The following is a 17,858-nucleotide window of genomic DNA, read 5'->3' as shown; positions in this document are numbered from 1 at the left end:
ATATCACCTGCTCAAGTTGGCATTTCCTGAAGGGAGGAAAAGTTGCTGCCTCTGTTTAGTTCATAACCAGTTGGAGAATGAGTCAGCAAGAGACAAAAAGAGTCTTTGGAGATGAGCAATCAATTTTCAGTGCTGGACTGAGGCTGCCAGGGTGGAAAATGAACGGGTCTTGTGCCTATCTTCAAGAGACAGGGACCCTCAACTGCAATTTGCTCTGTCACAAGGATGTGAAATTGTGAATTTCAGTATCATGAAAAATGAGAATATTTTTAACACAATGGTCAGATCACATACAGTACCAAAATGAGAGGAGAGATTTCCATGGGACTATCAGGACTGCAGACGTAATAAATAACTCTGTAGGATTTTAATTTCTGATAAAAGATTGCTTTTCTTCTTGGTAATGAGATGCATTTCTACCATACCTTCCTCGAAGGAACTCAAAGTACTTCACAGGCATGAATGGAGCTGGGGGGTGGGTTGGACATCAGGAGTGAAGGAGTTGCTTCATACACACTGACGATGGTGGGGGCGGGGGGATGGCCACTAGCAGTTATTGAGTCCTTACAACTTTACAAGTTTTGTTTTACTTAATCCTTACATGGGTTAGTTATTTCTATCCTACATACAAGGAAACAAAGGCTGGGTGGTTATTTAATTCACTTGAGGCTACCCAGCTATTCTGTGTATGAGCTGGAATAGGAACACAGTTGTAAATTCTGGGCTCTTTCTATAACCACACATTGTACCCACATGAGGTGGGTTTCTGGGAAGATGAGCTGCCCAGGCATGGGCGGTCACCCATGGAGATGGATCTTGGAGGGGATTATCCCTCCAGCTACTTTGGAAAATGCTAAAATTTCAAGTTAAAAATGTCTTTTGCAGTATCTGACTCTGAGCTTAAGTCAGGACACTACCACCATTCCCAAAAACCAGACAGAAAATCTAGCTCTTTCAGAGGTGGACAAAGTGGCACCTAGACATCAAATGCAGGTGCTGTATCAGATGTTCATGGGGGCGGGCCCCACAGTGGTCCCACTGTTCTCACATGCCTTCCCTAGTGGAGTACCCACTAACTTCCTGAGGAGAAGATGAAGAAGGCCCCCCATGGAGAAACGCCTAGGAGGCTTCTCCCACGTTGATATAGAATGTTCAGTTCAGCTTAATTCAGCTTTTTGCTTTTTCATTGCATTTATTATTGCTGTGAGGACAAGAAAGGACTGATGAGGCTCTGCTTCCAAGCATGTCAGTTCACCAGTGGAATTCTGGACAGACAAGAATAAAGCTCTTCTCTCTATATCCTCCACAGAGATAAGGACTCTTCTGTTTTGTTGACAATTATGTTCCCAGCACCTTCATAGCTCCGGGCACATAACAGGACTTACAAATCTGATGACTGACCCAGCTCTTAATCTTGAGGCATTATAGAGCTCCATTTATTAAACTTTATTTTTATTTTTATAGAGATGAGGTCTCTGTCAACCAGGCTGGAGTTCAGTGATGTGATCACAATTCACTGTAGCCTCAACCACCCAGGCTCAAGTGATCCCCCCATCTCAGCCTCCAGAATAGCTGGGACTACAAGCATGCACCACCATGCCTGGCTAATTAAAAAAAAATTTTTCATAGAGATGGGGTGTCGCAGTGTTGCCCAGGCTGGTCTTGAACTCCTGGACTTGAGTGATCCTCCCACCTCAGCCTCACAAACCATTTACTAAACTGTAATGGGCATAGAAATGACCTGTGGATTGTGTTTGAATGCAGGTTCTGATTAGGTAGGTCTGGAGTGGGCCCTGGAATTCTGCATTTATAACCAGCTCTTGGGTGGTGTTGATTTTGCTTATCCAGAAGCATACATTGAGTAGCAAGGGTGTAAGGAAATGGTACCTTTTCTGTGTAACAGGCATAACATTTAGGAGGATGGCACATTACTTCATACAAGCATCACAGAGATTTGTTAGGAAGATATGGTATCCCCATTTCCAGGGCTGGAAAGGGAGTTTAAAATATTCAGAGAATTGCCTACAGTCCCAGAGATAATAAATGACAGAGCTAGAGATCACTCTGGAAAGTAAAAAACGTCCCATGTGAGTGTTAGACATTATTATATTTTTAATAACTTTATCTATATTCAAGGTTGATGATGATCAAAGATCACTTGGTGGTGCATTTGTTTACACCAGGAATTCATTAATGAGTCTTCAACTCTGCATTTTAATGAGGAGTTATTTATCAAAATGTCTCTCCCCATGAGAGAAATGTGTATCACCTAGGCAGGAAATCTAGTTAAGGGAGATCAGTCTTGTTGAAAGGATGTTCGGAATTGAACTACTAGAGTCTGCAATGCAAAATGTGTCAGCGAATGTAATCGTTGATAATTCATGATGGCCATCTGCTCCAACCCAGATGCTACGGATGGGGGCATTGCGGGTGGGGGACAGAGATGATAAACTCTGGATGAGGAATCTTCCATCTTTCGCCTACACTGTGAAACCCTTCATTACCATTATCTTATCTAGCAGTCAACAGGGGGCTTTGCTCTTGTATAAAAATTGCTTAGCAATGAAAATGAATCAGGAAGGATTACAGTCAATAAGCAATAATTTTTCAGACTCAAGATGTAAAGGGTAAATCAGTAGCTATAGTAATCATGCCTGTTTTTGTGTGGCCCCTCAGCAGTGACTCCAGTGTTTGGACAGAATGCTAAAAAACAAACTTAGTAACAGTCTTTCCAGAAAGTTGGGACATGGGTTGATCACTTTGCCACCGGCAAGTTCTTTGGTCCCTCCCTTACAGGTTCTGATTAAGTTCATCCTACATGGAGTGTGGGAATCTGCACTGCTCTTGGGTCCCTGGGTATTTCAGGGCCCACTGTGAGAGGTGCCACCATATCCCTCATTTCTGTCACATCCATCAGGTAACCAGGGCTTTTAACCTGGGAAGAACAGGTTAGTGAGTGCATTAACCTGTAGGTTGCCAGCCCAAATCTCTTTCTAACCAGTCGCTGGCTCTATTGCATCAGGGATTCTAAAATGATGGTGAAGTACAGAGGTAATGCTGAGCCCAATCTTTTCAGAAAAAGTCCCACATTTTATCTTTTTTCAATACTGAGAGCTATTAGTGTGTCAGAATAGGCAGGAGTAACCCTGCCTAGTCTGTGGCCTGCTGGCTTATAAAAAGGAGTATAAAACCAGCTGCCCAGGCCCTAAACTAGCTGCTGCTTTCATCTTCTGTCAACACCCAAACAAAGCTACTTACTTTCATGGAAGGCAAAATCCATGTAGAAAAGATCGAAGTTTGTAAATTTCTCACTGGCTGCAATTTTTTTCAGTGTGTTGGAGAGTTGCTCTGCTCTCTAAAGAGAGAGGAAACAGGGAGAATTCCATGAAATCTAGATTTTGACTTTAGTGACATAATTCAGGCAGAACAAAGAAATCGATCTTCCCCATCCTACTCTACTTTCATTTCTCCAAGCCATCAGCAGACAGCTGCTCTGCACATTAAATTCTAGTCACATACAAATGGCCAATGAACGTGAGACAAATGTTAACATTCTTTAGGAATTGAATCAGTGTAAATTAGTGATACTAGTTTTTCCACCCTTGGGATTGGCAAAAGTAAGATAACCATGATATTGAATGTTGTCATGGGTAGGTGAATGAGAATGTTATTAGCTTAACTTTTCTAGAGAGCAATTTGGCAATACGGATAAAATCCTTAAACACGGACATACCCTTTGACCCAGTAATTCTTCTAGGAATTTGTCTCAAGGGAATAGAGATGTACACAGAGACTTACACCTTTAGATATACGATTGTTCATCACAATGCTATTTATCATAGTATAAATTTGGAAACAATCTAAATGTCCAACACCAAAGGATGAAATAAATCATAATATATTCACATGTATAAACTTCAGAATGGTTCCAATATTATGGTGTGGAGAAACAATTTATGAACACTGGAAAGCATAACAGAGTATGTATATTCTCATACTATGTAGGCAAAAAACCAAATATATTGATCTCTGGAAGTGGTAATGGGAAGACATACACATATACTAACTTTGGGTGGTGAAATTTTGGGTGATCTTTGTTACTTTTCTTTTTTTGTGTGTGTTCTCCAAGTTCAAAAAGTTGAAATATGCTTTCTATGTAAAAAATGTTCAATAAGTCTTTTGTTCATTCATTTTTGTTTTTGAGACAGGGTCTTGCTCTGTCGCCCAGGCTGGAATGCAATGGCGCGATCTTGGCTCACTGCAACCTCCGCCTCCTGGGTTCAAGTGATTCTCATGCCTCAGCCTCCTGAGCAGCTGGGACTACAGGTGCCCACCATGACACCTGGCTAATTTTTGTATTTTTAGTAGAGATGGGATTTCATCATGTTGATCAGGCTGGTCTCAAACTCCTGACCTCAAGTGATCCTCCCACCTCAGCCTCCCAAACTGCTGGGATTACAGGTGTGAGCCACTGTGTCCGGCCTCAATAAGTGTTTTACAAAGAGATTATTCACCACCCATGAAAGAAGTGCAAACCATATTCTTTGAGCAATGGATTCCCTGAGAGAAGGGAGGAAGGTTCTTATTTACCTCGGGAGAACTTCTTTCATGCATAGGGGCCAAACTCAACCAACTCTCTCCAAATCCACAACTATGCCTAGGACCAGCTTTAAAAGGTGTGTGTCTGTGTGTGTGCGCGCACGCGCATACACGGGGGGTGTTTGTGCACACATGTGGACACACGAGAGAGACAGTGGCTGAGAAACACAGTCAGCAGAGGACAGACCCAGAGTGAGACAGAAGGAGACAGGGTGTACCAGGTTCTCTTGGCTCCCCAAGCACCTGGAAGGTTTGATCTTGTTATTCACCAGCTTGGAGACCATCCCCCTGCCAGGATCCCATCCCCAGTGAAAACTCTGCAGCAAACACATGGAAAGAATGATCAAAGATGGTATCAAAAGGCCTGTGACAGTCATACCTCTGAAGTGAGAGTCCGCAACGTCTTGTTGGAAGACATCCAGCCGTGGCAGGGGCTGACCTGAGAGCAGGAAAACACTTTGATTACAGAGGAACAGGGTGGGTTAGCAGGCCTTGAAGCAAGCCAGTGAGTGCTCACCTGGAGGCAGTTCAGGAAGGAGTACAAGTGCGCATAGGTCACGTCTTTATTTAGCTGGCCTGGAAAACAGAACGGTCTGGTAGATTGCAGGCACTCAGCAATAGCAGCATTTAGAGACACTCGGGGGCTTCCCTGCCTCCCTTGCAGAAGGTCGCTATTTCCAGCGGATTCCCCTGATTTTTCATGCAGCATTGCTCTTGAAGAATGCCTGTGCTTTCCTCCTTTCTGAGCCTCTAGAAATTCAGACCCAGAGTTGGGGAGGAGCCCTGAGGAGCTCACTTCCATATAGAGCTCTGGACATGGGCCAGGATGGGGCTGGGGGAACTGGCCTCATCTGGACTCAGGAAAAAGAAATCCAAGTATCCTACAGCTCGATATGAATCAGGATGCCTTGAATAAAGCCCTTTAAGAGCAGCACTTTCTCCTGGCCGTGGTATGAAACGCTCCCTGCATGGGAAACAGGGAACATTCGAAGTGGCAGTTGACCTAATTCTCTTTTCGAGGTTTATGGAACGCACAGGTCTGACCAAATTATGCCATGCCAAGGGCCTGGCAGGACATTCTGAGTATCTGAAGCTCTGAGCACGTAGTTCCCTACAGTTGGTGAGCTGAAAGCTGTACAAAATGCTCGGGTGGCCCATGGGATGGGGAGGCAATACCTCATGTCTCCCTTTGTGGCACTGGATTAAGGGCTGTCCAGTGGATATCTTATTTGACCCTAATTAGTAGACACCCTTATTTTCTAGTGCAGGTTACAGAGGTACATAACAAAGTGAAAAGTACCAGATGAGGGTTCATCCAGTTTTTCTGAACATCAGCTATAGTCCCAGAATCTGTGGGGGTGATTTCTTCTCTCTTCCAACACTGCTCCACCCCATCTCCAGCATATACTCCCCCCAAAGCAATTAGACTTTCATGCTGTGGCTGACACACAAAATCCAGGGCTCCCCAAAGCTCGGGGGTGAATGACTGACATTGTATCCATTAACACTGCTCACACTCTTGAACACATAAAGGAAGATAATAGGACCTATCTCAGAATGAAGAGAAAGATTGAAGGTGATAGAACACAGTCTTATTTTTCACTTATACCTCTGGTTAGTTAGACTGGAAGATAGATTCAATTTTCTTGTCATAGAGAAAAAATTTATTATCTCTCTGTGTGGTTGAGTGAGTCCCAGGACGGGAAAGCCACAGGCTCATTACGGCCACTAAAGTCACAGTGACCCGCCAGGTCTGTCTTCCGTACAGGCTTCTGTATCTTCACATTTTAAATGAATCCCAAGCCCTCGGCTTTTGTCCTTGCTTTCATTTTATGGGTCCAACACTGAGCTCCCATTTTCCCCCAAGTTCCTACTTCTACCCACCGAGGCTTTGTTCCATTGTGTGTGTGTCTGTGTGTGTGTACTTTTTGTCATTTGCTCCCTTCCTGAATGTGTCTCAGCTGCACTGACTGACGTTTTCCTTCTCCACTCCCCACCCTGGGTTCTCCACGTGCTCTTCTGGCTTAGTTCTTCCCCTTTGAGGGCTGCCACTGAGTTGTGACCTTCCGTCTCCCCACCTTCTGTGAGGGCCCAGTGTCTGGCTGCTTTTGCCTTGGTGCCTGGTGCCATCTTGTCTCTATGTTGGAACTGGGGCCTCATAGTGAAACTTATGTAGCCTGGCTGGGGCCCTGCCACCCTTCTGGGCCCTGGGGTGTCCCCTCCCCCTGAGGGGCAGCATCTCTCTGCAGCCTGATAGGAGGTGGCACCTCATGCCTGACCGTGCACTCTCTCCTCCCCACCTTCAGGCCTGGATTGCTCTGATATCCAGAGAGGCCGGAGTTTGTCCTGCTCCTGTGACACTGGAAACTTCATGGTTGACTCCTCCTTGGGGATGAAGGCCCGCCTTGGCTTTGCTCCATCCTGCCTGACGCCCTCTCCTGCTGTCCTTCTGCTGATGGCCAGCACAGTTCCCAATGAGACCCTGAGGGGTACCCCCCTTCTGCACCTCCTCAGTCCCTCTCCCTTTCCCTCTGTCTCCTGGCTCCACCTCCAGCTGGACGTGATTGAGAAAGGGAACATCCTCAGTGTGGGTGGCTAGGTCTGCTGAACAGGATGAGGGCACATTAGGTGCATTTAGAAGAACCTGGGAAAGTTGTAATGAGTCAGTGTCCCTCCTCTCTGGTGTTTCTGCCTGTTAGAGGGTAGGGACTCTGGGGCTGGTCATGTGGAAGATTGGCTAGGGGTGCTTGCGATGGACTTATGGTTTCGAGGAAGGGAAGAGGGAAATGGTTCTTACACTGTTTGCTTTATTGGCAACATCAGTTGGTCTCCCACTCTTTCTTTTTAAGCTTTGGCTTTGATCTTTGTTGCTTTAATGTAATTTTGGCCTATTGATCCTACCTCTATGGGGTGCATGAAGAGAGGCTGTGTCTGTGACTCCCTGGTTAGAAAGTCCATCTGGATAGGAAAGCTGATCAAGAAAGCCCAGGGGCAGGCCAGGAGGACTGTCCCACAGTGGCCACGAATCACCAAGGGCCGAGGAGCTCTGTCTATGTGTATCTGTGTGTCTTCATGTGTGTCTGTGTGTCTGTGTCTCTGTGTGTCTTCGTGTGTGTCTGTGTATGTGTGTTTCTGTGTCTGTGTCTCTCTGTGTTTTTGTGTGTTTCTGTGTCTGTGTGTGTGTATGTGTCTGCATGTGTGTATCTGCGTGTGTGTGTGTCTCTGTGTGGGTGTGTGTGTCTGTGTTGTGGGGAGCCAGTGGGCTGTCCCAGTGTGAAGATCAAAGGCCTGTTCTTCTCCAGCTGGCTAAGTGTCGGCTTGTGTCTTCGTAATCTGTAACTTCTTTAGGGCAGGGTCTCTGGTAACTATTTAATTTTGGAAACATAATTGAAATCTTAGGTACCACAGAAACCTAGAACCAACAAAGATCAGTCACATCTCCATGAAATGCCATGTAAATGTATTAAAACCACATTCATTCAGACAGAGGAAAAGCGCATGATAAAATAGAAACACCAAGGTATTTTAAAAAGGCATTTGGTTTCAAGTTTAAGAGTAATTGGGGCAAGATGAAGTTGCTGTTTTGTGGCAGAAGCTCTTCAAGGCAGGCCCACTAGCAGATGAATTTGCAGCCAGGAGTCCCTGGCTTCCTCCCTATCGTCTAACCTTTGGGATGGCCCCAGAAGGCCTGTGACTTGCCCGTCCTCATGAGCACTCGGCACGTTCGCTATCAGGGTCCATGTGCTGCGTTCCTCAGTGGAGCTGTCTTTTCTCTCTCATTTGAGGACACAGACTGCGTCTTATGTCATCTTTACTCAAAAGCACAGAATAGGAATCTCAGAGATATTTCTGGAATGATCGCCTTCCTTACGGACCATGGCTGAGAGGACTTGTGACCGGCCAAGCTTGACTTTTCTCGAAAGACCCATGCCAGTAGAATCCCAGGGTGTGAGGCTTGCTGTCTGGTAATTCCTCACGAAGACAATAAACTCCCACCAGGAATTTTAGTGACTAGGAGAGGCTGTGGGATGCCCCAGCCCTCAGCAGCCAGTGACAGACTGGGTAGTGAGTCACAAACCCGGCTGAGAAGGAGGGATGCCAGGCGGGATTGGTCACCCCCTCCTCCCTGGCAGGAGTAAGACAGCCACCTGCTCTTGTTCTGGGCCCCTGTGACCTGCTGAGTGGTGCTGTGGCATTTAACCCTGCCTTCACTGGTGGCTCAGGCTGAGTTCCTGCCTGTCCTTCTGAGGGGAAAGGAGGCAGCAGAGACTGTGTCACTGACCAGGGGGTCTCCTACCAGGCCTCTGTTTCCTGAACGCTTTCTTAATTTTTAAGAAGTGGCCCAAGTCAAGTCTAAACACTATGGTCACCACATTTCTAGGCCCAAATAAGTGGAACTCGTCCCCTTCCCCCCTACTTTTTTTCTTTGCGCAGCACCTTTAGCACAACCCTTAACGTGGTGCCCAGGAATCAGACTTGAGTGTCCAGCTGCTGGCTAAGATGAGATCTATGGTGGCCTAGGCAGAGCAACCAAACCCTGAGGCTGGCCCAGCATGAACCCTGCTTCACTGCTGACTCAACATCCAAAGACGGGGTTTGGGGTGAGAGCAGAAGAGAGACAGCACAAGAGCAATAAATAAAATTACTGTGGTTAATGAAAGCATCTATCTCACAGGGTCGTTTTAAGAATCACACCTTCTCGGCTGGGCACAGTGGCTCATGCCTGTAATCCTAGCACTTTGGGAGTCCGAGGCAGGTGGATCACCTGAGATCAGGAGATCGAGACCAGCCTGGCCAACATGGTGAAATCCCATCTCTACTAAAAGTACAAAAAATTAGCCCGGTGTGTTGGCAGGCACCTGTAATCCCAGCTACTCGGGGACTGAGGCAGGAGAATTGCTTGAAGCTGGGAGGCGGAGGTTGCAGTGAGCTATGATTGCGCCACTGCACTCCAGCCTTGGTGACATAGTGAGACTTTGTCTCAAAAAAAAAAAAAAAAAAAAAAAGAGGCCGGGCACGGTGGCTCAAGCCTGTAATCCCAGCACTTTGGGAGGCCGAGACGGGTGGATTACGAAGTCAGGAGATCGAGACCATCCTGGCTAACACGGTGAAAACCCGCCTCTACTAAAAAAAATACAAAAAACTAGCCGGGCGAGGTGGCGGGCTCCTGTAGTCCCAGCTACTCAGGAGGCTGAGGCAGGAGAATGGCGTAAACCCGGGAGGCAGAGCTTGCAGTGAGCTGAGATCCGGTCACTGCATTCCAGCCTGGGCAACAGAGCGAGACTCCGTCTCAAAAAAAATAAATAAATAAAGAAAGAAAAAAACAGAATCACACCTTCCTAATGTGGCCCCCTCTTGAAGTCTATCATCTTGTGTGAGTTACGAGTCCTGTCAAAGGAGGCCTGGGGATGCTGGACAAATGCCATCTACTTCCCCAGCCTTTCTAGGAAGGACTCTGATGCTTCGTTGAGAAATTTATAATTTATTTCCCATGGCAACCAGGCAGCAGAGATAATTTAGGATGTGAATAATTACTTATCAGCATCAAACAAATTTTAGATGGTTTCAGCTTTCTCCTTGATTGGATTTTTTTTTTCAAAACTACTGATGTTTCTATAGAACAAACTTGTTCTATCTTTTTCTTCTTCCCATTTTGTGCTGTGACAAGCTAGGGTGTGATTAGCAGCCAGAAAGAGTCCACTTGACAAGGACAAGGCAAAGTCTAGAGCAGTCTCTCAACCTTGTATGACTGTCTTGATTTTGGGGTGCTGTCTCGTGCATCGTAGATGTTTAGCAAACCCCTTGGCCTCTATTTGCTAGATGCTAGTTGCACCCCTCTTCTTCTGAGACTGAGTTTCACTCTTGTTGCCCAGGCTAGAGTACAATGGTGTGATCTCAGCTCCCTACAACCTCCCCCTCCTGGGTTCAAGTGATTCTCTTGCCTCAGTCTCCCAAATAGCTTAGATTACAGGCGCCTGCCACCATGCCCGGCTAATTTTTTTGTACTTTTAGTAGAGACAGGGTTTCACCATGTTGGCCAGGCTGGCCTTGAACTCCTGACCTCAGGTGATCCGCCCACCTCGGTCTCCCAAAGTGCTGGGATTACAGGCATGAGCCACTTTACCCAGCCTAGTTGCACCCCTCTTCTATCTCCAAATGTGATAAAAGCAGAGTGGGGGTGAGTGGGTTGCCACCAGTTGAGAACCACTGGCCTAGAGAATCCACAGAAGTGGACAAATCCCCCAATCATCCTTTTTTCTTCCCTCAGTCCTTTTCAAATTGCATGGAGTCATTCTTACATACCATTCTTACATTCTTTTTTTTTTTTTTTTTTTTTTTACTTTTTTATTTATTTATTTATTTATTTATTTTATTTATTATTATTAAACTTCAAGTTGTAGGGTACATGTGCACAACGTGCAGGTTTGCTACATATGTATACTTGTGCCATGTTGGTGTGCTGCACCCATCAACTCGTCATTTACATCAGGTATAACTCCCAATGCAATCCCTCCCCCCTCCCCCCTCCCCATGATAGGCCCCGGTGTGTGATGTTCCCCTTCCCGAGTCCAAGTGATCTCATTGTTCAGTTCCCACCTACGAGTGAGAACATGCGGTGTTTGGTTTTCTGTTCTTGTGATAGTTTGCTAAGAATGATGGTTTCCAGCTGCATCCATGTCCCTACAAAGGACACAAACTCATCCTTTTTTATGGCTGCATAGTATTCCATGGTGTATATGTGCCACATTTTCTTAATCCAGTCTGTCACTGATGGACATTTGGGTTGATTCCAAGTCTTTGCTATTGTGAATAGTGCTGCAATAAACATACGTGTGCATGTGTCCTTATAGCAGCATAATTTATAATCCTTTGGGTATATACCCAGTAATGGGATGGCTGGGTCATATGGTACATCTAGTTCTAGATCCTTGAGGAATCGCCATACTGTTTTCCATAATGGTTGAACTAGTTTACAATCCCACCAACAGTGTAAAAGTGTTCCTATTTCTCCACATCCTCTCCAGCACCTGTTGTTTCCTGACTTTTTAATGATCGCCATTCTAACTGGTGTGAGATGGTATCTCATTGTGGTTTTGATTTGCATTTCTCTGATGGCCAGTGATGATGAGCATTTTTTCATGTGTCTGTTGGCTGTATGAATGTCTTCTTTTGAGAAATGTCTGTTCATATCCTTTGCCCACTTTTTGATGGGGTTGTTTGTTTTTTTCTTGTAAATTTGTTTGAGTTCTTTGTAGGTTCTGGATATTAGCCCTTTGTCAGATGAGTAGATTGCAAAAATTTTCTCCCATTCTGTAGGTTGCCTGTTCACTCTGATGGTAGTTTCTTTTGCTGTGCAGAAGCTTTTTAGTTTAATTAGATCCCATTTGTCAATTTTGGCTTTTGCTGCTGTTGCTTTTGGTGTTTTAGACATGAAGTCTTTGCCCATGCCTATGTCCTGAATGGTACTACCTAGGTTTTCCTCTAGGATTTTTATGGTATTAGGTCTAACATTTAAGTCTCTAATCCATCTTGAATTAATTTTCGTATAAGGAGTAAGGAAAGGATCCAGTTTCAGCTTTCTACTTATGGCTAGCCAGTTTTCCCAGCACCATTTATTAAATAGGGAATCCTTTCCCCATTTCTTGTTTCTCTCAGGTTTGTCAAAGATCAGATGGCTGTAGATGTGTGGTATTATTTCTGAGGACTCTGTTCTGTTCCATTGGTCTATATCTCTGTTTTGGTACCAGTAGCATGCTGTTTTGGTTACTGTAGCCTTGTAGTATAGTTTGAAGTCAGGTAGCGTGATGCCTCCAGCTTTGTTCTTTTGACTTAGGATTGTCTTGGAGATGCGGGCTCTTTTTTGGTTCCATATGAACTTTAAAGCAGTTTTTTCCAATTCTGTGAAGAAGCTCATTGGTAGCTTGATGGGGATGGCATTGAATCTATAAATTACCTTGGGCAGTATGGCCATTTTCACGATATTGATTCTTCCTATCCATGAGCATGGTATGTTCTTCCATTTGTTTGTGTCCTCTTTTATTTCACTGAGCAGTGGTTTGTAGTTCTCCTTGAAGAGGTCCTTTACATCCCTTGTAAGTTGGATTCCTAGGTATTTTATTCTCTTTGAAGCAATTGTGAATGGAAGTTCATTCCTGATTTGGCTCTCTGTTTGACTGTCACTGGTGTATAAGAATGCTTGTGATTTTTGCACATTAATTTTGTATCCTGAGACTTTGCTGAAGTTGCTGATCAGCTTAAGGAGATTTTGGGCTGAGACAATGGGGTTTTCTAAATATACAATCATGTCGTCTGCAAACAGGGACAATTTGACTTCTGCTTTTCCTAACTGAATCCCCTTGATTTCTTTCTCTTGCCTGATTGCCCTAGCCAGAACTTCCAACACTATGTTGAATAGGAGTGGTGAGAGAGGGCATCCCTGTCTTGTGCCAGTTTTCAAAGGGAATTTTTCCAGTTTTTGCCCATTCAGTATGATATTGGCTGTGGGTTTGTCATAAGTAGCTCTTATTATTTTGAGGTACGTTCCATCAATACCAAATTTATTGAGCGTTTTTAGCATGAAGGGCTGTTGAATTTTGTCAAAAGCCTTTTCTGCATCTATTGAGATAATGATGTGGTTCTTGTCTTTGGTTCTGTTTATATGCTGGATTATGTTTATTGATTTGCGAATGTTGAACCAGCCTTGCATCCCAGGGATGAAGCCCACTTGATCATGGTGGATAAGCTTTTTGATGTGCTGCTGAATCCGGTTTGCCAGTATTTTATTGAGGATTTTTGCATCGATGTTCATCAGGGATATTGGTCTAAAATTCTCTTTTTTTGTTGTGTCTCTGCCAGGCTTTGGTATCAGGATGATGTTGGCTTCATAAAATGAGTTAGGGAGGATTCCCTCTTTTTCTATTGATTGGAATAGTTTCAGAAGGAATGGTACCAGCTCCTCCTTGTACCTCTGGTAGAATTCAGCTGTGAATCCATCTGGTCCTGGACTTTTTTTGGTTGGTAGGCTATTAATTATTGCCTCAATTTCAGAGCCTACTATTGGTCTATTCAGGGATTCAACTTCTTCCTGGTTTAGTCTTGGAAGAGTGTAAGTGTCCAGGAAATTATCCATTTCTTCTAGATTTTCCAGTTTATTTGCGTAGAGGTGTTTATAGTATTCTCTGATGGTAGTTCGTATTTCTGTGGGGTCGGTGGTGATATCCCCTTTATCATTTTTAATTGCGTCGATTTGATTCTTCTCTCTTTTCTTCTTTATTAGTCTTGCTAGTGGTCTGTCAATTTTGTTGATCTTTTCAAAAAACCAACTCCTGGATTCATTGATTTTTTGGAGGGTTTTTTGTGTCTCTATCTCCTTCAGTTCTGCTCTGATCTTAGTTATTTCTTGCCTTCTGCTAGCTTTCGAATGTGTTTGCTCTTGCTTCTCTAGTTCTTTTAATTGCGATGTTAGAGTGTCAATTTTAGATCTTTCCTGCTTTCTCTTGTGGGCATTTAGTGCTATAAATTTCCCTCTACACACTGCTTTAAATGTGTCCCAGAGATTCTGGTATGTTGTATCTTTGTTCTCATTGGTTTCAAAGAACATCTTTATTTCTGCCTTCATTTCGTTATGTACCCAGTAGTCATTCAGGAGCAGGTTGTTCAGTTTCCATGTAGTTGAGTGGTTTTGATTGAGTTTCTTAGTCCTGAGTTCTAATTTGATTGCACTGTGGTCTGAGAGACAGTTTGTTATAATTTCTGTTCTTGTACATTTGCTGAGGAGTGCTTTACTTCCGATTACGTGGTCAATTTTGGAGTAAGTACGATGTGGTGCTGAGAAGAATGTATATTCTGTTGATTTGGGGTGGAGAGTTCTATAGATGTCTATTAGGTCTGCTTGCTGCAGAGATGAGTTCAATTCCTGGATATCCTTGTTAACTTTCTGTCTCGTTGATCTGTCTAATGTTGACAGTGGAGTGTTGAAGTCTCCCATTATTATTGTATGGGAGTCTAAGTCTCTTTGTAAGTCTCTAAGGACTTGCTTTATGAATCTGGGTGCTCCTGTATTGGGTACATATATATTTAGGATAGTTATCTCTTCCTGTTGAATTGATCCCTTTACCATTATGTAATGGCCTTCTTTGTCTCTTTTGATCTTTGATGGTTTAAAGTCTGTTTTATCAGAGACTAGTATTGCAACCCCCGCTTTTTTGTGTTCTCCATTTGCTTGGTAAATCTTCCTCCATCCCTTTATTTTGAGCCTATGTATGTCTCTGCGTGTGAGATGGGTCTCCTGAATACAGCAGACTGATGGGTCTTGACTCTTTATCCAGTTTGCCAGTCTGTGTCTTTTAATTGGAGCATTTAGTCCATTTACATTTAAGGTTAAGATTGTTATGTGTGAACTTGATCCTGCCATGATGATATTAACTGGTTATTTTGCTCGTTAGTTGATGCAGTTTCTTCCTAGCCTTGATGGTCTTTACATTTTGGCATGTTTTTGCAATGGCTGGTACCGGTTGTTCCTTTCCATGTTTAGTGCTTCCTTCAGGGTCTCTTGTAAGGCAGGCCTAGTGGTGACAAAATCTCTAAGCATTTGCTTATCTGTAAAGGATTTTATTTCTCCTTCACTTATGAAACTTAGTTTGGCTGGATATAAAATTCTGGGTTTAAAATTCTTTTCTTTAAGAATGTTGAATATTGGCCCCCACTCTCTTCTGGCTTGAAGAGTTTCTGCCGAGAGATCTGCTGTTAGTCTGATGGGCTTCCCTTTGTGGGTAACCCGACCTTTCTCTCTGGCTGCCCTTAAGATTTTTTCCTTCATTTCAACTTTGGTGAATCTGGCAATTATGTGTCTTGGAGTTGCTCTTCTCGAGGAGTATCTTTGTGGCATTCTCTGTATTTCCTGGATTTGAATGTTGGCCTGCCCTACTAGGTTGGGGAAGTTCTCCTGGATGATATCCTGAAGAGTGTTTTCCAACTTGGTTCCATTTTCCCCGTCACTTTCAGGCACCCCAATCAGACGTAGATTTGGTCTTTTTACATAATCCCATACTTCTTGCAGGCTTTGTTCATTTCTTTTTCTTCTTTTTTCTTTTGGTTTCTCTTCTCGCTTCATTTCATTCATTTGATCCTCCATCGCTGACATTCTTTCTTCCAGTTGATCGAGACGGTTACTGAAGCTTGTGCATTTGTCACATATTTCTCGTGCCATGGTTTTCGTCTCTTTCATTTCATTTGTGAGCTTCTCTGCATTAATTACTCTAGCCATCAATTCTTCCACTTTTTTTTCAAGATTTTTAGTTTCTTTGCGCTGGGTACGTAATTCCTCCTTTAGCTCTGAGAAATTTGATGGACTGAAGCCTTCTTCTCTCATCTCGTCGAAGTCATTCTCCGTCCAGCTTTGATCCGTTGCTGGCGATGAGCTACGCTCCTTTGCCGGGGGAGATGCGCTCTTATTTTTTGAATTTCCAGCTTTTCTGCCCTGCTTTTTCCCCATCTTTGTGGTTTTATCTGCCTCTGGTCTTTGATGATGGTGATGTACTGATGGGGTTTTGGTGTAGGTGTCCTTCCTGTTTGATAGCTTTCCTTCTAACAGTCAGGATCCTCAGCTGTAGGTTGTAGCTGTAGGAGATTGCTTGAGGTCCACTCCAGACCCTGTTTGCCTGGGTATCAGCAGCAGAGGCTGCAGAAGATAGAATATTTCTGAACAGCGAGTGTACCTGTCTGATTCTTGCTTTGGAATCTTCCTCTCAGGGGTGTACTCCACCCTGTGAGGTGTGGTGTGTCAGACTGCCCCTAATGGGGGATGTCTCCCAGTTAGGCTACTCAGGGGTCAGGGACCCACTTGAGCAGGGAGTCTGTCCCTTCTCAGATCTCAACCTCCGTGTTGGGAGATCCACTGCTCTCTTCAAAGCTGTCAGACAGAGTCATTTGCGTCTGCAGAGCTGCTGCATTTGTTATTATTTACTGTGCCCTGTCCCCAGAGGTGGAGTCTACAGAGACAGGCAGGTTTCCTTGAGCTGCTGTGAGCTCCACCCAGTTCGAGCTTCCCAGCAGCTTTGTTTACCTACTTAAGCCTCAGCAATGGCGGGCGCCCCTCCCCCAGCCTCGCTGCTGCCTTGCCGGTAGATCACAGACTGCTGTGCTAGCAATGAGGGAGGCTCCGTGGGTGTGGGACACTCCCGGCCAGGTGTGGGATATGATCTCCTGGTGTGCCTGTCTGCTTAAAGCGCAGTATTGGGGTGAGAGTTACCCGATTTTCCAGGTGTTGTGTGTCTCAGTTCCCCTGGCTAGGAAAAGCGATTCCCTTCCCCCTTGCGCTTTCCAGGTGAGGCAATGCCTCGCCCTGCTTCAGCTCTCGCTGGTCGGGCTGCAGCAGCTGACCAGCACCGATCGTCTGGCACTCCCCAGTGAGATGAACCCAGTACCTCAGTTGAAAATGCAGAAATCGCCGGTCTACTGTGTCGCTCGCGCTGGGAGTTGGAGACTGGAGCTGTTCCTATTCGGCCATCTTGCTCCGTCCTCCATTCTTTTTTTTTAAGACAGAGTTTTTGTTCGTTGGTTGGTTGGTTGGTTGGTTTTATACTCTTGTCACCAAGTATGGAGTGCAATGGTGCGATCTCGGCTCATTGCAACCTCCACCTCCTGGGTTCAAGCGATTCTCCTGCTTCAGTCTCCTGAGTAACTGGGATCACAGGCGTGTGCCACCATGTCCTGCTAATTTTTGTATTTTTAGAAGAGACGAGGTTTCACTATGTTGGCCAGGCTTGACTTGAACTCTTGACCTCAGTTGATCCACCCGCCTTGGCCTCCCAAATTGCTAAGATTACAGGCATGGCACCGTACCTGGCCTCATTCTTATATTCTTACACACATTTTTCCTTCCTCCAGTCCTTTCCAAATTGCATGGAGTCATTCTTACATTTGATCTCATATTTATGAAATCAAATATGTCTCATAAATCAAGTGAATTGCATGGCATATCGGAAAGAATTTATGGAGGTGGCGTAACCGGAGTTCGTGGAAAGAAAACGGGATTTGAAATCAGAAAAATGGAAGTCAAATTGCTATTACTGAGATGGAGTAAATTGGGAACAAACTTCCCTGCCCCCAGCTTCTCTTTCCAAAGCATTTCTTAGTGTCGGAGAGACATTTGGAAATCTGAAAGAATCAGTTGAGGGCAGATGTACAATTTTCATATCCCGTGCTTCAAAGAGACATTCTTAGCCCAGGTTGGTGTCCTTTATGCATGCAAGGTTGGT

General features: G+C 44.6%; 1 protein-coding gene across 2 annotated transcripts in view; it reads right to left on the bottom strand.

Annotated features, from left to right (window-relative positions):
• The window catches only part of AOAH (acyloxyacyl hydrolase), a 228,137-nt gene that overhangs the window by 13,382 nt on the left and 196,897 nt on the right, over positions 1-17,858 (bottom strand). For both annotated transcript variants that reach the window (XM_073008965.1, XM_073008964.1), the window contains exons 17-19: positions 5,117-5,175; positions 4,979-5,038; positions 3,259-3,355 (exon numbers count right to left, since the gene is read on the bottom strand). In XM_073008965.1, the coding sequence (XP_072865066.1) occupies positions 3,259-3,355; positions 4,979-5,038; positions 5,117-5,175 (216 nt within the window). The remainder of the gene's footprint in view (positions 1-3,258; positions 3,356-4,978; positions 5,039-5,116; positions 5,176-17,858) is intronic.

The sequence above is a fragment of the Chlorocebus sabaeus genome, chromosome 21 (assembly GCF_047675955.1).
Source record: "Chlorocebus sabaeus isolate Y175 chromosome 21, mChlSab1.0.hap1, whole genome shotgun sequence".
NCBI lineage: Eukaryota > Metazoa > Chordata > Mammalia > Primates > Cercopithecidae > Chlorocebus > Chlorocebus sabaeus.
Note: the sequence above shows the minus strand (reverse complement) of the source record. Positions and strands in the feature narration are given on the sequence as shown.